Source organism: Myxocyprinus asiaticus, chromosome 13 (assembly GCF_019703515.2).
Source record: "Myxocyprinus asiaticus isolate MX2 ecotype Aquarium Trade chromosome 13, UBuf_Myxa_2, whole genome shotgun sequence".
In the NCBI taxonomy this organism is placed as follows: Eukaryota; Metazoa; Chordata; class Actinopteri; order Cypriniformes; family Catostomidae; genus Myxocyprinus; species Myxocyprinus asiaticus.
The window spans coordinates 4,770,745-4,791,020 of NC_059356.1; the positions used below are offsets into that span (position 1 = coordinate 4,770,745).

A 20,276-nucleotide genomic window follows, 5' to 3' on the forward strand; every position below is an offset into this window, starting at 1 on the left:
GCTTTGGGGTTCTCAAAGTGCAGAGGAGAAACAAAATTTATGACAGAATCTCTGTCATAAAAATAACTCATAATTCATTATCAGAGGTGAGTTTCACTTGATATATTAACATGCAACCAAATGTATAAATCTTGCCATGTCTGGCTGAATCTCATGAACGAATGTCATGCTACACCCCAAAATCAAGAGATTAAAAATAAGAAATCACATTTTGCATAAAGAAATCTAATTTTGCATTGTGACATTAATTTCATGAGAATTAAATGCATTTCAACTCCCAAATACTCATTATCATAATGCACCACGATGTTCTACTTTTTTCCATTTCATCCTTTCCAGACTATTATTATGCAGTTCTCTAGAATACTAGATTCTGATTGGTCAATGGCGCCATCTAGAGGTCCGATATTTCTCAGTAACAACTGCACATCCACAGATCAGACCGCCCATCCGGGTATTGCGAGTTGTCTCTCCTGCTTCTCAGATCACTGTGCAATCTCTACAAGTTTATTAAACTAATAAAATAACTTGAACACAAATCAAAGTTTCATGTGCATTTATTTCTTTATTTGGCAAGTAGTCTTGAAACAAGCTGGATAATGTTGGGTGAGATGGTCATTAATTACTAAATAAATACCAACAGAACTCCGATGCAAACCGGAGGTGGAATTCAGCTGTTCAGCGATTTATTTCTTCTCACATAATTACATAATTTCAACTCAAATCAATATTTTATGTTCATGTATTTACGTATTTGCTTAGTAGTTTGTAATAAGTGGAATAATATACAGTCAGCTGGATGTTATTGCAAAATAAATCCCTTTAGGGTAATACAAGTGTCCCCCCTTACAAATTAAACACTTGACTATTTAAACAAAATATCATTATTTGTTTTTTGCATCACAATAAGAAGGTCTTCTTGTCTTAATATGGTGCTAAAAATAAGCCTTTTCTTTATGCAAAATGTATTTATTTTTATATTATTACAAATATATATTATTAACAATTTATTATACTGATCTTGGCATGAAATATGATGCGGAAATGTTCTTGACAGGTTTCGTGAGATTTACCAGTCTAGAATGTATTTGAAGAATTAAGGTGTGGGTTGGTTGCTTAAGGTGTTTTGTGAATGTACTGAATGGATGATGAAACTGGGGTTTAGCTTATGGTTCCTCAATGTCCAGGAACTCTTTTTTAAGTGTGATGGCTCCACGGTACCAGGCACAGCTGTCATCGTTCCTCTTAACGCAGGTGTAATACTGCGCCTGGCTACCCTGAACAGTGCCCTCCAGCACCCAGTCAGTCCAAAGACACCCAGCGTGGTCATTAATGGAACAGGGGATTGTTTGACATGGGATGATCTACATAAAGACAAAGACCAGACAGAAGAGAAAAGCTGTGAGAAGGTGCAAACAGAAGAGGCACGGGTGTAAAAACAAGTATAGTTCAAGTATAGGAACGGTGTCAACATTACACTCAATTCAAAGTAGCCAAAAACATATTCTTTCTTTTGCATCGCAACGTCATGATTTTAAGTTACGAAGCATGCAAGAAATGGTGAGGTTGGACATTACTGACTTGCTGCCATGTCAGATTCAGCACTTTTTACATAGTTGATGAACAATCTGATTTTATAGTGAAAAACAACTTAAATTACGGTTTGTTCTTCAGAAGACTTGGAATATGATGCATTAACTACTATGATAATTTTGGGTGCTTTATTAAGCGTTAAAATGAGTCACTATCAACTGCTATTGTGTTGAATTCAGCCGACAGGACTGGATTAAATTAGCATGATATTATCTTTTTTTGTGTTTCCCAGAAGAAAGAAAGTCACCCGGGTTTGCAAAGATGTGAGAGTGAGTAAATGATGACAGAATTTCCATTTTTGGGTGGACTATTCCTTAAAAAGTTAAAAGTACATTTTTCTTAGCTTATGAATTTGAAAGATGAAATCAAGACACAGATGGGATTTTTTCATTAAGTCAACTTTGATGCACAAACTGTCTAGAGCAACTAGTTTAATCACAATTTTCTCAACGTCCGGACACAAAACAAAGCAAAAAATGTTGAACTGAACACTATATTCTGAAACTGTTAAACCGTTAGTTGATACTTGAATATAGCTGTTCATTTCCCGCCAACGGATCATTGCACTCAAGTCAAGCTCATCTTAATGATTCTAACTTAACTTATAATTAAAACATATTCCTTTATGTCAAAGACTCTGTGTTGTGATGACCGATTAAACATTTTTATTTCACAAAAGAGAGTGACTGTAGTTGTGGACAATTAATTTTACACTGTAATTGATTTTATTAGCTGTTTTAAATAAAAGTAAAATTAACTAGAGCTTGATTTGATTTGTCAGCTCAGTAAGGCAGCACTTTGAATGCTAATAGTTATTCAGTTCGGTAGCCACGTGCTGTTTGATTTCAGCTGGCTACTTTCAAACGCTCACGTGTATGTCTGCCCATGCGCTCGTGTACTGTGATGAATGCAGCTGTGTGCATGAACAGCCAAATGCTCTTTTTTTAGTCAAAATGCCCCTCTTGACGCAAAATTAATGTAATAACAGCTATTAATATAAAAATCGTATATATTTCAAAATATTGGATTTGTGCGATGTGTAAATGCAGCCTAATATACCTGCTGCTCTCTGTTATAGGCATTCAGACTTCAAAGTAGTATTAATGTATATCTAATAATCACACAGTAAAGAAGTAGTTTTAAAGTAGTTTTATTTTGCATTAGATTACTTTTCTAATGTTTTGATATTATTTTATATAAATCTATAATTTTTCAAATGTTTCATTGATTCTGTTACTGAAAACTTAAATCACTGTTTACTCTGTCCTCTATTTAATTACTGGGTCTTGAATAATTACTTTAAAGCTTGAAGCCATGTTTACAAGAGAAACACTGAAGGCTCCATTGTTCTAACTTAATGAGTGTTTTTTTAAAGCATATTTGCTTATTTATTTACCAGTGCAACATCAAGTTAACATAGAACTGTTTATGAAGCTTTTTTTCCTCTTGTTTTGTTTTTTATTTCACTTTGACCATCTAGAATATGAATAGGCTAAATCCTTTTTTTATGCACTAAATTTTTTTTAAATTTTTTGTTTTTTTTGTTTTTTTTGCAATAGTGCTGTTTGGTTTATAATGTATTAGTTGCACACTCTTGAGGATTTAGGACTTTTTGATACATATTTTTGATTTACAACTTCTTACTTTATGTTTATTGCTTTTTTTTTTTTAAATAAACAGAAGCAAAGAACATTTTGTTAGAACCTTTATTAAATTACATGTTACTTTGTTTAATAGCCTAATGCTCAGGTTTTGTAAATCACTGAGATAATTGTTTTTCTTCAAAATCGTAAAAGAATCGTGATCTTTATTCTTCAAAATTGTGATCTTTATTCTTCAAAATCGAGAAAAATCGTGATCTTTATTCTTCAAAATTGTGAAAAAATCGTGATCTTTATTCTTCAAAATCGAGAAAAAATCGTGATCTTTATTCTTCAAAATCGTGAAAAAATTGTGATCTTTGTTCTTCAAAATCGAGAAAAAATCGTGATCTTTATTCTTCAAAATCGAGAAAGTATCGTGATCTTTGTTCTTCAAAATCGTGAAAAAAATCGTGATCTTTATTCTTCAAAATCGAGAAAAAATCTTGATCTTTATTCCTCAAAATCGAGAAAAAATCGTGATCTTTATTCTTCAAAATCGAGAAAAAATCGTGATCTTTGTTCTTCAAAATCGAGAAAAAATCGTGATCTTTGTTCTTCAAAATCGAGAAAAAATCTTGATCTTTATTCCTCAAAATCGAGAAAAAATCTTGATCTTTATTCCTCAAAATCGAGAAAAAATCGTGATCTTTATTCCTCAAAATCGAGAAAAAATCGTGATCTTTATTCTTCAAAATCGAGAAAAAATCGTGATCTTTATTCTTCAAAATCGAGAAAAAATCTTGATCTTTGTTCTTCAAAATCGAGAAAAAATCGTGATCTTTGTTCTTCAAAATCGTGAAAAAATCGTGATCTTTATTCTTCAAAATCGAGAAAAAATCTTGATCTTTGTTCTTCAAAATCGAGAAAAAATCGTGATCTTTATTCTTCAAAATCGAGAAAAAATCTTGATCTTTGTTCTTCAAAATCGAGAAAAAATCTTGATCTTTGTTCTTCAAAATCGAGAAAAAATTGTGATCTTTATTCTTCAAAATCGAGAAAAAATCGTGATCTTTATTCTTCAAAATCGAGAAAGTATCGTGATCTTTGTTCTTCAAAATCGAGAAAGTATCGTGATCTTTATTCTTCAAAATCGAGAAAAAATCGTGATCTTTATTCTTCAAAATCGAGAAAAAAATCGTGATCTTTACTCTTCAAAATCGAGAAAAAATATTGATCTTTATTCTAAGCAAAATAAATTGTGATTCTCAATTCATCCAGAATCGTGCAGCTCTAGTATATACTGAAGTGAACTGAAGTATAATTACTCAGGTATTTTAAACGCATGGAAAAGTGAAAGAAATAGTCATACCTTGCACTCGCATCCCATCTGGTAGCGCTCACCCAAACTCTTTTTCTGTGTTATACTGAGTGACTCCCAAGATTCAATGTAGTCACAAAGATTTACACGCAAAGTGCCATTTGAATCCAGATTACCTGTACGGAGCAATGAGAATGAGATTCTGCTGTACGGAGAAACAAACGTAGGAGCATTATGTTTCCTAGATACTATTCTCTATTTTAAGTGTCTTCATTCTTTACCTGTGATTAGGTATTCCTTTTTGCCATCACTCTCAAGATTGACCCCACACAATGAGGAGGGGCCAGAGAAGATGGCATCAATCTGTCGATCGGGGCCCTTAAACATCTAGTGAAAGAAGATGGTGTGAAGAGGTCAAGAAATAGTACACTCTTGACTTCAGAGCCGTATATAATGGTAAACGTATGCTGCGTTCACGTCATGTTAAAATTACCGCAATTATGAGTCTCCAACTTGTAAAAGCCATTCTCTTCTCCCACTTTAAAGTTGTGACGCCATGTAAACAATCAAAATGAAAGCTGCTTCAGCAGTTAAAGGTAGTTAGGTAGATAACTCTACACATATTGTTGCTTTATATGTCATTCTATTATAGTCAATTAATACAGCGATGAATTTACAGTAGCCCCAAAAAGTATTTGGACACTTTAAGCCACACTTCACAATGTCTAAATGTCATTGCATTAGGTACAAAACGTAAGTGGCATCTACAAACAAATGATGCTAAAGCTTTTTCTGCTTCATTTTAAACTGTTTATTTTTGATTAGATTTTTTTCATTTTCTGAGATGTTTTACCTGTGTGCTTCTATCTTCCTTTACAATAAACAGCACTTGGTTTGATGTTTTAATGATCTGATGCAATGACCTTCAGACATTTTAAAAGTAGCTTAAGTGCATATGGATTCATTTTGGCATCATTTGTTTCTTGGCATTAGAAACAAATATTTGACAGCTTGGAGTCATATTATAATTATGGTAATTCCAACAAAATGTGAACGCAGCAATAGTTTGGAGATATGAACATGAGCTTTAAGGAAACAAAATAAATCAGTACTGTCTTGAAATCTGTGGATAACAACATGAAGAATGTTCTCCACCAACCTTCGTCTGTTTGATATCATATTTGGTCATCTTGATTAGGTTGCCATCGGTGTCACTGCCAGTCACCACCTGCTGGTGTCCGATGACTGTGGCTCTGATGACTGAGGGGGGAAAAAAACACTTTAAAGTTTTCAACTCGAAACGTTTCAGACACTTCAGTACAGTACAGTGGGTGACAGAAGTCTGAGATCACATCAAATTTCTTTCATTTAAACCTGCAAATAAACAGAATGTTTAAGGATTCTGAAGAAAGGGTGAAACTGAAGAATAAATTCTGCTTGAAGAAAAGATCATTTCTAGGTCACAAAATGTTAGTGTGAGTTTACAGTATATTCCTGGCTACTAATTGCAGGACTTCCACAGTATATTTTTCAGTAGTATTTCTACAATTTATTACAATTAATAGACAACTGTATCCTGTGACTTCACAGGTCCAGGAAATGACTGTAATGTAGCAGTGCTGTGTTGTAGAATCACAATGATCATCTGTATTTTTTATCTACAGTGTTTGTTAACTGTCACTATAGTTAAGTTTTATATGCTGAGTGTTGATATCTGTGCGTGCCTGGTTGATAATTTTTTCTAAAAGTTCATGAGAGATCAAACATATTATATCATAGACTCGCATTGCAAAAATCCCTCCCTCATTTTACATTTAAAATGATAGTATTTCTTTACTTTCAATTACATTATACAATGTAGTCTACACATCATGACCAGACATAAAGTCAACCTTTAAATGTAACTGATTTATTCCATTGCAACATCCAGTGCAACAAATTGTGTTTTAACCACAATTGCACCAGCTGAAGAAAATTTATTAGAAATAGTTCTAAAATAGTTAGAAAAGTCAAAGTACCCATCCAAAGGGAACACTAAAACACCATAATGGTGACTTCAAATGAAACTGTTATCCCTCAATGCAGTACGATATTGTAATTTCCTTTTTCACAGTAATTTGTTGTGTTATGATAGAAAATGACAAAGCTTGCATTGATTTTACAGTAAAATTCTGAATACAGCATTTTATTGTAAGATATTTCTGTGAAACCTTAGAAAAAAAATCCTGGCAATTTTGTACAGTGTATGAAAGGTCAGGTTTCCAGAAAAGATGCTCTTTGGAACATTCTTAAATCATGATGTAAAACATAGATCATCAAGTTTTGCACAAACTTATGGAGTCCATGCCAGTTCAAACACATGCTGCATTAAAGAAAATGGGAATTACTGCAATTTATGAGTTTCTGACTTGTAAAACGTGTTCACATATTTGTAGCACTTGCAAAGTTAGAAACCCAAAATAAAAAAAAAAGCTACAACTTCTCCCACTTGACCTTTGCGATGTCATGTAAAGACAACCAAAAAGGCTGCGGCTTCGACAGTAAAACGCGAAGCGCTGCGTCGCATTGCAGGTAGGTCAAAGCACAGGTATCACACACAGGATGTGTCCATGCGGTACAAGGCTTTTCGTGTTGAGTCTGAAGTCGCAGTTGGCTGTTTACGTAGAAATGTGATTTTAGACCAAAAACCATTTTTTACTGTTTTGTGTTTAATTATATTTTTATTTTCAGCTTTCAAACCATGTAAATGTTATCACCAAATCCAAACAATAACTGTTGTTTTGAAGCTTATTGTTGACCAATCATGCTAATGGATGCAATGCATATAGCGCTCTCGCTCTGCGATATTTAGAGTTCATAGAAACATAATAATTATCAAACTAGAAAGCTGAGACTTTCTTTTTCACCCTCCATCCACACCCCTATCGGAGTTGGGCACAGTGGAGATAGCCTCCGCCACCCTTTCCCATTTACCTGCCGCTAACTTTCTGACGTGATATTATCAAGCTTCCCAAGGAGAACTTTTTCCTTACAGTAATTTCCTCAACAAGAATATCCTACTGAAGTTTTTGTTTCTTTTCATTTCCTCCATGTCAAATTAAAGTTATCAAATGGTTAGCAGCAAGTAAATTCTCCTATGACAGTTAATGGCATTAAACTAACACATCTCACGCACTTTACATAAAAAAAAATTATCACGAGGTGCTTGCTACTTTAAAAAAAAGGTTAACAGATACATTTATCGTTAAGATTTAGCAGCGTTGAAGTACTGAATTAGGCTATGAGACAAGGCAAGCCTATGAGCAGGCTGATCAGACAACGTCAAAGCCTGTCTTTTTATTTTTAAGAAAAAAATTTGAAATGTTCTTAAGAAAATATTTGAGAACTTCTTAAAAAAATTTCAAGAATTGCACTTAGGAACATTCTTACGAACTTCTTATAATTTATCCTAAGAACTTTCTTAATTTTTTTCTTAAGAACATTTTCGTGAATCCGGCCCCTGAAGTCAGGCATGCCTCTCTCATCAGGAACTACACACACAGGGCTGTGATGGTTTACGCTGGTTTTATCACAGCCTCACACATTCATTCCACACTGAAGCAGAGAACAGACAGTGTGGGTGCTGTATTCAGCTCCAGGTATGTGAGGAGAATAGGGAGCCCTCCACTGACGGGTTATGTAGATCACGTGAAACACTGTGGATTCTATCATTAAATTGGCCTGATTGAATGCAAAGCTCTAAATAACTACAGGAACCATTAAAAGAGACAATTACATTTTTACAGATTTTTAGGTTTTTGGTAAACATCTACCTTTACCACAATTCTTAACAGCGTATCCAATGTGCGCAAGTGTTGTGCGCATATCTGTTTACGTTTTGACGTCAACAACAGAGAATAAACCAATTTCATTTGAACAAAGTTTTGATTTTTGGTACATGACGAATATGGCCCCACACAAAATTAAAATGTTAATGTAAATTCTATTAATTAACATTTATAATTGCAATTACAATATCAACTATGATATCAATTGTGAACAATTACGCATGTGTATTAATGGTGCAGCCCTAATGGTTTCCTAATCTTTTTGTAGGACACTGATTAATTTGTGGTTTCCTTCACTATGATGGCCTCTATTTTAGACAAGTAATTGGTCCTTCATCAACAAATATGCCATATCATATTTTGGCATTACTAATTGTTGAAACCCTTCTTCATCATTGCACATTTGTTGAATGTTAAATCACAAAACCAGTAAGTATTGTATGTGTTTCAAACACGCAGCCAATGTCATGGTGACACATCCCAGTATGTGGCTGGCAATTCCGGTGGTGGAACCAGATGTTGTTTTCAGTGGGTCACTGAATGTATAGGTGGGTGTGCAGTGACTGTGGCTGACCCCAGTGACCCTAGCCTCACCAACATAAGTCATGTAATAACCTTTTACTAACGTCAAAGAAAACCGCAATATGTTGCTTGCATGAAAGAGGTCTTAATCACAGGGCTGCAGCAACGAACAATGGAAAATGCACAGATCATGTAATGGCAGGTTATAGCAGGGACGCTGAAGGTCAGAGGGTCGGTGGTAAGACAGGTTACACACAATGACAAAATAAAACTAAAGTTAGTCTGGAGAATCTCTCTCTCTTCTCTTCAACCACACCACAAATTTCCACTCTTCAGTCTTTCTATAATAAATCAGTCTTTCTATATTCAGTATTTCTATATCCTATATCTATATTGCATATTTCAAGGTAAGTGGCATGTATTATTCACAGTGCTCAGGATTCACAGAGTTAATAGATATTGTTGCAGAGAAAAACAACATATCTTTATAGTGGATAGCCTGTTGTTAAAGGAATAGTTCAACCAAAAATGAAAATCTGCTGAAACTTTACTCACCCTCAGGCCATCCAAGATGTATATAACCTTCTTTCTTCATCAGAACAGGATTTAAGATTTTTAGGAAAGTATCCCAGGTTTTTAGCTTCATCCAATGCAACTGAATGAACACCAATTTTTGACGGTCCAAAAAGTATATTTAGGCAGCATTGAAGTAATCCACACGACTCCTGTCAATTAAGTAATGTCTTCTGAAGTTAATTGATATGTTTGTGTGAAAAACAGATTGCTAATTAAACATTTTTAACTTTAAATCTGCGCTTCCGCCAGTTCTCTGTAGCTGTTTGAATTGACCTAACTCTCGCATGAAGTATGTTCCTCTGTGGTAAACAGAGCGGAACTCCAGCGTGATGACGTCACGTGACAGCGACGTGAGGCATTCAATGTTTACAGGAAGCGATTTTTTAAAGTTAATAAAATGTGAATTTGCGATTAGTTTTTCACACAAATGCATCGATTCACTTCAGAAGACATTACTTGATCGCTGGGAGTCGTGTGGATTACTTTGATGCTGACTAAGTGTGCTTTTTGGACCGTCAAAAATTGGTGTCCATTCAGTTGCATTGGTTGAAGCTAAAAACCTGGGATACTTTCCTAAACATCTTAAATTCTGTTCTGATGAAGAAAGAAGGTCATATACATCTTGGATGCCCTGAGGGTGGGTACAGTATCAGCAAATGTTCATTTTTGGGTGAACTATTCCTTTAAGATGATTGTGCAAACAAAATCACTATACACATTCAGGCTAAATGCAACACTTTCTTAAATAATAATAATAAACTAATAAATAAATAAATAAAACTGAGCAAATTATTGTACTTTACAGCTTTCAAAGACAAGCAGGTCCTGTCCTTTAAGGATTCTCATCAGCATATGTTTTTATACCATCAGAGCCTTAGCCTGAATACTTTTGAGTGAAGTACATGTATACTGTGTATATATATGATTAATTAGGCATGATCATAATGTCATAGGCTACTTCCCAATGTAAACTTGCAGAACTTTTAGGCAAATTTTGCGCATATTTTCAGGAATTAACCTCACTTTGGACAATACCTTTAAAAAGTCATTTTGCCCATATTTTTAGAAGTCTTTTTAATATATTAACACTTAATTGCGCACAAGTAAAAAGTGTTTTCATCGGCAAACAAGTGCATTATTGTAATACAGACATGGAGTTATGGACATGAAACAGTTAAATCCATGGAAACTTACCGACATCCGCATTGCAATAGGCCTGCTGAGGATGTGCAGACGAACAGCTGCAGGCTTCCGCAAACTGTCGGGCTCCACACAACACGAGCAGCAGCAGACAAACACTGGACGACCGCATCATCTCCATCGAGTAACGGACTAGAAAACAAAACTGCTGAAAGTAACTAACGCGTGAATTTCCTAAATCAAGTTGCTTTCAAAGACAAGCTGATTTTGAAAAGCTAACTGACTCCAAAAACTTTTAAAAAATATTGACAAAAGAGAGAGTGCTGACCTTGTGAGAATGCTCTAACGTCAGAGTACGGAGCGAGTCTTCTGTCTCGAGTACAGCTGCTCTCAGTCTGAAATGCTCTGTGCTTTATTGACGGCTGAGCTCCGCCTATTTGTGGTCTACGTGTGCCTTTTGACTCATGTCCTCATTGTGCTTTTTGATAGTTTGTCTTTTTTTTTTTTTTTTACGTCAGAGTGAGTCACTGTGATTTTATGCAAGATACTAGTCTATGTTGGGTAATATGGTGCCTCTGACGTTCAGTGCCCATTGACCTGACCCTGTATTAAACCCAGTTCACTGAAATCTAGCATCGTTGCTAATACTTGAGCAATATGCATCACATTTAACTAGGTTTATTCACCCATAATATAGATCTATCATTATTGAGCCATTTCTTATCTATAGATCTATTTTAACATCAGAATCATTTCTTGAGAGGGGTTCACAGCCTTTTTAAAGCATTTTAAAAAAGTATTTATGCATTACATATTAAAACGGGTAAGATCAGATCGAAATGTATCACATTCTAAAAGATTTAATCACCTATATTTTATATTTATTATTGGGGCTAGTTGGAGTCCTTTAGAGGACAGGGCTGGAATTTATCTTCTGAAACAGTTTTGCGTTCGCAATAAGTTTTGGGTTCTCTCGCAATAAATTTACCATGGTTTTACTACAGTAGCCATATTTTAATCATGATATTCATAGTGAAACCATAGTAATAATACAAGAAAACTAAAACAATGGTTATAAAATAATAATTTTATGGTTACTATGGTTTTACTACAAATACCATCGTTTAACCAAGGTATTTATAGTAAAACCACAAGATTAAAAAAACTTGGGTACTTTACATAGTTACTACAATATTACTATAGTAAAATCATGGTACATTATGGTAAAAACATGGTTACTACCATCATGGTTACTACAGTATTACTATAGTAAAACCATGGTTTCCACCAAAACATGGTTACTAAATGGTTTCTAGTTTTGTGTTCGCTCGTAATAAATTTACTGTGGTTTTACTATAGTAATACTGTACTTTAGACTTCTTGATGGAAACCATGGTTTTATATAGTATACTGTATCTATATAGTAACCATGGTTTAACTAGGTTAACCATGGTTAATATTGTCATTGTGGTTTTACTACAAATACCATATTTTAACCTCTATGGTTACTTCAGTCTACAAGTACAATATTACTATTGTAAAACCATGGTAAATTTAATCTGAGGGAACACAAAGCTATAAACTAGAAAGCATGTAGTAACCATGTTTTTATTGGAAACCATTGTTTTATTATAGTAATTCTGTAGTAACCGTGATTATAGCAACCATGTTTTTACCATAATGTACCATGATTTTACTATAGTAATATTGTAAACTGTATTAACCATAGTTTTTGGTGGAAATCTTGTTTTTACTATAGTAATATTGTAGTAACCTTGATTGTAGGCTGACCACGTTTTTTGGCAGCACCAATGGTTTTACTATAGGAATATTGTAGTAACTATGTAAAGTACCCAAGTTTTCTTTAGCGAAAACCATGCTTTTAATACTGTACTGTATCCATAACCATGGTTTTATTATAGATTCACCATTGTTAATCTTGTGGTTTTACTATAAATACCTTGGTTAAACGATGATATTTGTAGTAAAACCATAGTAACCACAAAATTATTATTTTATAACCATTGTTTTAGTTTTCTTGTATTATTACTATGGTTTCACTATGAATATCATGATTAAAATATGGCTACTGTAGTAAAACCATGGTAAATTTATTGCGAGAGAACCCAAAACTTATTGCGAACGCAAAACTGTTTCAGAAGATAAATTCCAGCCCTGTCCTCTAAAGGACTCCAACTAGCCCCAATAATAAATATAAAATATAGGTGATTAAATCTTTTAGAATGTGATACATTTCGATCTGATCTTACCCGTTTTAATATGTAATGCATAAATACTTTTTTAAAATGCTTTAAAAAGGCTGTGAACCCCTCTCAAGAAATGATTCTGATGTTAAAATAGATCTATAGATAAGAAATGGCTCAATAATGATAGATCTATATTATGGGTGAATAAACCTAGTTAAATGTGATGCATATTGCTCAAGTATAAGCAACGATTCTAGATTTCAGTGAACTGGGTTTAATACAGGGTCAGGTCAATGGGCACTGAACGTCAGAGGCACCATATTACCCAACATAGACTAGTATCTTGCATAAAATCAGAATTAGTCATTCTGTAGTCTGCTAACTTAAAAAAAAAAAAAATTCCTCAGACTGAGAGCAGCTGTACTCAAGATATTATAGATTAACCATAATATTGTCATTGTGGTTTTACTACAAATTCCATATTTTAACCATGGTATTTGTGGTAAAAACCATAGTAACCACAAATTATAATTTGAATACCATAGTTTTCCTTTTCGTGTATTATTACTATGGTTTCACTATGAATATCATGGTTAAAATATGATTACTGTAGTAAAACCATGGTAATTTTATTGCGAGGGAACCCAAAACTTATTGCGGGGGAATGCAAAACTATTGCAGAAAAAAAATTCCCGCACTGTCGTCTAAGGCGTAAATTGTCACACTGTTTACTCTAGTAAATATTTTTAAGGTAGCTTTATTTTGGTAATTTCAATAACACTTTGTTAAAATTAGTTAACATGAACTAACAATGAGACGATACTTAGTAAGCATTTATTAATCTTAGTTAATGTTCATTTCAACATATACTAATCCAATTTTTATTTTTGTATTTATTTATATTAAAAGTTGTATTTGTTAACATTAGTTAATGCACTATGATCTAACAAAAAACAATTGTATTTTTATTCACTCAAATTCAGTTTTAGCACTTTTAAATACTAAGATATAAAATATACTCATTAATACAGTTAGGATATTTTAGAGTTTGTTGTGTTTGGGTTTTGTAACACTAAAAAGAGATTTGAAACACAAGCACTGTAGCTCTTCCAAACAAATTTTTTTTCACGAGAGAGTGTTAATTTAATGAAATGTGTCATACAATGGGATTTTACAAGATATCTCAGATACTTAAAGGTGCAATATGTAACAATTTTCATGTAATATTCGCCTTTTTTTGCCAATGTATGAACGGCTTGTAATGCAACTTAAAAAATGAGTCCTTCCCGGACTTCCTAGGTTGCCTATTAAAGCCTGTATACTGATTATCATGCGAAGGGAGCGGGTCGGTTTTGCCGGGAAAATCCATAGGATGTGACGTTTATGCGCGCTCCCGAGAGCCTTGCATCAGACAGTAATCGCTTCTCTTCCGCTATTCAACAGTGACAACAAACTGCAACACTAGGTAACTTCTGGCTCCCAGCACAATATCAACTCCTACACAAACTCCGAGTAAGCCAAAAAACAAAAAAACATTTACTGAATCCCATCTGGCTAAGCGGGAACGTAATCGTGGTCGAGTGAAAACTAGAGTGAACATCGGCAGGGCATTTGATTCCTGGAGGGACCTTCGTTCGGTTTTAGGGATCAAAACCGACCCTGAATTGGCGTTCTTCTTATTGGACAGGTAAGCTTACATAACTGCAAAGCATGTGAAATATAGTGCCATAAGGATTGATCTGTGTCATTTTAGCTAAACTACAATAACACATGAAATGAATGCTAGACAATGTTCAAGATAATGCAGAAAGCTCCATTCATTAGTGTAACGTAACTTGGTTATACAGAAAATATATACATTCTATTGTTATAAAACAATAGCGCATCGATGTATCAAAATGACAGTTGTGATGGAATCACATCAATACTGAATTGTGTCAACATATTTATAATGTACAGTCTATTTTTTAAACAGCTACTGTCATCATCCACAAAATTTAGCTAACAGCTATTGATAAAGCTGGCTAGCTTAGCTAACGCCGACATAGGCTATCGTATAAATGCAGTCAATGTATCATGCAAAGAAAAGTGATTACTACAAACTACAGTCTCACATAGTCAGACCTATATGCACACTTTGTTTTAGCCCTGTTCCAGCACTGGAGAGTCAAATATAATATACAGTCTCAAAGTTTGTAGTAAAACAATCATAACTGTGTAATTTTAATTATGCTACCACATCTGTCAGCATGATGCCGGTGAATCACGTTCAGTCTCTTTGTACGTTACATCATTGTTTTGGTCGATGCTCGTGTCCCTATGGAGTGTGTGCGCAAGCACGTGCACGAGCAATAGGTAGCTGGCTGCAGTTCACTTAACGGCCACAGGTGTCATTAATGAGTTCCAGACCAATATTCAGATTTTACGACTCTGTAGTTTATTCAGTCAGACTTACTGTATCTCACTGCAGTTTCCTTTTTACATTTTACGTTTAACATTTTTACATTTTTAAAAAACTAGATTTCAGTGGTGCTCGCCTATGCAAGATCATTGCTCTTAGGCTGCTAAGGTGTTCTGGATGTTGTTTTTTTTTTTTTTTTTGCATATTGCTATGTGGTTTCTAGGGTGTTCTAGGGGAGCGGCAAAAGCGAGTGAAGTGATGACATAATCAGACGAGGCTTTTAAGATGTATTTTATGTTTTAATGAGTAAAATGTACCTCCTTAATCTAAATCTTTAACCTAAATTTGTCTGATAGTACCCTAAAAGGAAATGAGAAATGAATTGCAGATTTACTGAAACACCATGAGGTGATCTACCACGGAAGCTAATCACATTGGAGTGTGTAAATGTAGGTCAGTCTGTAATACAAGCGTTAAAATTAATAATTTTTCAAATGATGCATTAGACTAGAAGTGTTTTGACATCATAACTTTGACAGCAGTATCTGAGAAACAGTGTGAAAAATAAGTGTGTAGAAAGTTATAATCAGCCGTTTTAGTTGTGATTTGCGTGAAAGTGAATAAAACGCACAGTTGTTGTAGCACCTCTAGTATTAATTTCACCAGAAAACTAATGAAACAGTTTGATTGCAAAAATTTTGTTATAATAACATTAATTCTGCAAGACTACATTGGTAGCACAACATGTGCAGGACAAGGTACATACCAGTAACCAGTAGCTTCAAATCATGATCACACCAAGGATACTGCAGACCTCAAGATTTATAGTGAAAAAAGAGTAACATTGTGGTCTGTTCTCACCCAAAACCGATCGGATCACTTCATTAGACATGGATTAAACCATATGGGTCGTATGGATTATCTTTATGCTGCCTTAATGTCATACTTGGAGCTTGAAAGTTTCAAACCCCATTGACTTTCATTGTATGGACAAGCAGACATCATATCTCCATTAAAATATCTTCATTTGTGTTCAGAAGAAAGTAAGTCATACACATCTGGGATGGCGTAAGAGGGTGTAAATGATGAGAGAATTATAATTTTTTGGGTGAACTATTCTTTTAATGATACTCTCCACATATGGGGATAAACTCCTTAAACCTCACTGTTGTGGAATAAGTACAGGCTTCTAAAAACAGCAAAACACAAAAGCTTTTGGATTAAATGGAAGGAAAGATACCTAGAGATTGTGGCGTATGGGGGCCTGAAGCATAAATGATTCAAGCTGACCATTTATCATTTCACAGAAGCTGCCCACATCTGGTTTGCTTCCCGCCAAGCTCACAAGAGAACCCGACTTCAAGCAAGGGTTCACGTCACCCCTGCTGCTTAAATAAACAGAGTACATTGTTGAGGTGTGCATTGCATGCCAAAAGGAGAGCATCTGTGAGCGCTCATGTGAGTTATGACTCACAGCAAAAGAAATCAGTGAAAGTGCTATACAGTCATTATGAGAGTGATGAGTAATGTGCAGAACATGAGCACGATTACTGTATGTGTAGTGACCTTCTCAGCAACATCCCTTACATCATTGTAGGCCACAATCCTTTTGCTCTTTGCAAAATTTCCAAATGTCATTTAGTTCTTTCTGTTTATGTGTTACGATGGTAAAAACAGTGTTGGGTAAGTGTAGCAGTACTTTCTGACTAAATAGTAATTAGATTACAGTAACTAATTACTTTGTAATCAGATTATACACAAACGGCTAAGAGGAACTATAGCTCCTCATGTGCTAAAATGGCGAAAAGTAGTAGTTCAGAGTAAAATTACATCAAACAGGCTTTATTCCTGTAGTGTGAAAGGGCCTAATCTAGCCCATTTATTTAGCAACATGATCACATGGGAAGTCGGCATATTGTTTCCGAGAGTTCCGGTACCCTTGGATCGGTCACATTATGCTGAATCACCGGCAAGCGGCATCTCCTATCAGACATTTTTGCATCGGTTCCAGCGTGTTTACCTTCCCCTGTTGCGCGGCTGAAAGCACATTGCGTCAGCATCATAGGAGACCTGTGTTTGGATCCCACATTGAAACCAGGAAGTAGTTGTGTTTGCTTAATCAGTGACTAGAGTGATTCAGAGGTTGCATTTTTGCCTCTAACATTACCTTTTTACTCCACTTATGGTTAGGTTTAGGACTGGTGGGTACAGTATATAAAACATGCATTTCTCTTCACTGTATTACAGCCTCGTAATACAGTGAAAACAACTCGTTTCACAACTCGCTTTTGGTGCCCCTCTGTGGACATTTCAGTCAGGGCCCATACGCCCCAACAACATAACCGTTTTGGCCTGTGGGGGCAATGTTTCATGTTTAGGTAAGCACAGACCAATATCAGCTAAAGAAAAGTCAACCAACTTTTACCAGTTTCACTGTAAGATCAGTCCGTCATTGAATGGAATTGATCACGTCTGCCAAGCTTCAAATAAGACAAAAACTCCAGTTGTGCATACAACTTGTGTGCTCAATAATACAAATATAATGATTAAAATCAGTTTTGTTAAACTAAAATGTATCATTTGTTTTGAAATTGGTTAAAAGTATCCCCAGAGTGTGCAGAGCTGCAGTCTTGACAAAGGGTGACTGCTTTGCAGATACTTAAATATAAGATTTATTTTGGTGCAGCATAATTCCCATTCAAAACTTTTCACCAGTCTATATACTATAATAAATAACGTTTTCCCGCTCACAGTCTGAAATAACATTACGCATCTCAATGAATCAACAGTCCAAACTTTGATATTTACTGCAGGATCTCCTTGTATGGAAGATTTAATTGTAACTTGCCCAAAACCTCTGAGAAAAGAGTGGGCTTTAAGCAAAGAGGAGTGTGGAGTCAGACAATTAAAAAGCATGAAGGGGAAATGACACACACAACTCCACATGGCACACCACAACCTGAAGAAAAAAGCAAAGTTTTCTGTATGTGGGTGAAGTGTGCCGCCACCCTGCCCAAATAGCCCCTCTCTTTCTGATGTGGCAGGGACAGTTTAGAGGAGTGTGGCTGGGATGTTCATTCCTATGATCTCTGATGGCTGAACCATTCCAGGGCTCTGATGTCGCAGAGAGCACATGGCAGATTAGTATTCCAGGAATTCTAGTTAATGTTTTCCTACTGAAACTATTTAAATGTTGAGCAGAGATTTTAAAATAAATACAGAACACATACTGTACATAAAATAGAATAAAAGTAAATACCACATACGTAGCAGGTAATATTAAGCAGTGACAGAAATCTACTTTTCCATCAAAGGGCAGTAATTGCCCTATGAATTTGATTTTCTGGGGCATTTTGTACTTTTATGACAGCATATTTTGTTCTAAACATAAAAAATTATACTTAGTGTTATCCTTTCTTTTCATGTCTATCTATCAGTCAGGGCCATTTCCAGCTATAAATGGTATAAGTGGCCGCTTAGGCTGTTTTTAAATGTAAATTATTTTATTTTTTAATATGCTAAAAGCTGTGAGTTAGGCAGCTGTTTTGGCTCAAATAAACAGTTATAGAGGTCCCCCTAGTGGCCTGAGAGGGAAGGGAGTGTTGGGGAGGTGTATGGGGCAACTCACTTTTGGCGCTTACAGTCCATAAAACGGATTTACTTTAATTGATCTGTAATGTTAAATGATGTTTCACTGCTTACAAATATGAAAAATTCTGAACAATCTTCCTCTGATTTGCAGATACATTTTATAAAATAACAGTAATAAATATACAGCTATGTGATAATGCATGATTATTATTATTTTTAAAATATGTTATTATTTAATAATTATGTTGAATTGAATGTGTTTTTACTTAAAAAAAAAAAAAAAAATTGTTCAAGTTTTTACCCAATTCATTTGACTCCAGATGGCTCAACTTACTATTTCTTCACTTAGATGATAACTTAAGTAAAACATGCCTCATATTACACCACTTTCCCCAATATCTCATTGTCTTTTTTTTCCCTACTGTTGCATTTTTAAAAGTATCTTAAGTCTTACGCCGATGCATTATTCTATGATACAATTTCACCACACACTGGGATCAATAAACGTTATTGCAATATAAAAGTCTGTGTATAATTTTTTAAATAACATATTTTTAGATATGACTCAAGCAATAATATGCTAATGTTTAGTGTAAGGAAAGTTAAAAATATTGTACAAATACAGCCTTCTGGCAATAGTGAGCATGTAGTCATGCCATACGCTAGCTGTCTGCGTTTTTATCTCATTCTCTAAATGAAGAACAATGCTATTTCAGATTATCCAGACAGCGAAAGTGACATCACAGAGGAAAGAACAGAATTGTGCAACTGGGGTGTGAGTGTGGTTTAATCACTTCAGTGTTGAACGACATTGTATTTCAAGACTTTGGTGAGACGCAGTACTTGTCCTAACACAATAAACAATAATTTAATACATTTCTCAGACCTAGCTTGTCCAAACAACGTTAGTCACTTTATTGTTCACTTTCAACAAAATCTCTTTTGAATCAAACATATATTGAAATGTAATCAGAAATGTGTCATGAGGAGTAATCCACATCCTTTGTGTTTAACAAGAAATTATCTTAACTGTGTGGTCTTTTACTGGAAATCTCCTTGCTTGGTCAGAGGACCACTTAAACACGTGGGATGCTGTTCATGTAAACTGGTGTAAACTAGCCCAGACTTGCAGACTTGGCATTCAAACCAAGACAGATTTTCTATTAGACATGTTTACTTGTATTGGTATTTTAAATGACTGGGAATATTAGAGCGAGTGTGCTCACTGGAATTTTGTTATTGAGGTTGATCAGTCAATGCTCTACAGACGTTTGTTGTATGCGTTATCAGAGGTTTGATCAAATACAATTTTTGTGCATTTTTTTAAAGAGGAAAAAACTGCACTGTCATATTGAACAATGCCTAAATATATTATTTCCTATAGGTTTTAAGGATCAGGAGACTTGTACTGACATAAATTCTATAAGTGTATTATTATTCAAGTGCATTTAAAAATGTATACTGTTATTGTCTAACATCACTGAATGAAATAAGCTTAATGATTTTGTGAAACATTCA

General features: G+C 34.7%; 1 protein-coding gene across 2 annotated transcripts; it reads right to left on the bottom strand.

The window, feature by feature from the left end:
* Nucleotides 1-541: 541 nt before the first annotated feature.
* Nucleotides 542-11,026, bottom strand: LOC127450411 (metalloproteinase inhibitor 2-like). Of its 2 annotated transcripts, none has more exons than XM_051714513.1 (6): nucleotides 10,888-11,026; nucleotides 10,614-10,751; nucleotides 5,654-5,754; nucleotides 4,776-4,881; nucleotides 4,546-4,670; nucleotides 542-1,364 (listed from the first exon to the last, which is right to left on the bottom strand). In XM_051714513.1, exons 2-6 carry the CDS (start codon nucleotides 10,738-10,740, stop codon nucleotides 1,167-1,169), a joined length of 657 nt encoding a protein of 218 aa, XP_051570473.1. In that variant the 5' UTR covers nucleotides 10,741-10,751; nucleotides 10,888-11,026; the 3' UTR covers nucleotides 542-1,166. The 2 variants fall into 2 exon arrangements, with proteins under 2 accessions (XP_051570473.1, XP_051570474.1); XM_051714514.1 differs by having other exon boundaries at nucleotides 10,614-10,764; nucleotides 10,888-11,017.
* Nucleotides 11,027-20,276: the final 9,250 nt, after the last annotated feature.

What these genes read in the sequence shown, in the direction of transcription:
- LOC127450411 (XM_051714513.1), bottom strand. Translation starts at nt 10,740, where the DNA reads ATGGAGATGATGCGGTCGTCCAGTGTTTGTCTGCTGCTGCTCGTGTTG. An exon ending in ATGATATCAAACAGACGAAG is followed by an intron (nt 4,882 to 5,653) that starts GTTGGTGGAGAA and finishes TTCTTTCACTAG; the next exon opens with ATGTTTAAGGGCCCCGATCG. An exon ending in AGATGGGATGCGAGTGCAAG is followed by an intron (nt 1,365 to 4,545) that starts GTATGACTATTT and finishes GTCTTTATGTAG; the next exon opens with ATCATCCCATGTCAAACAAT.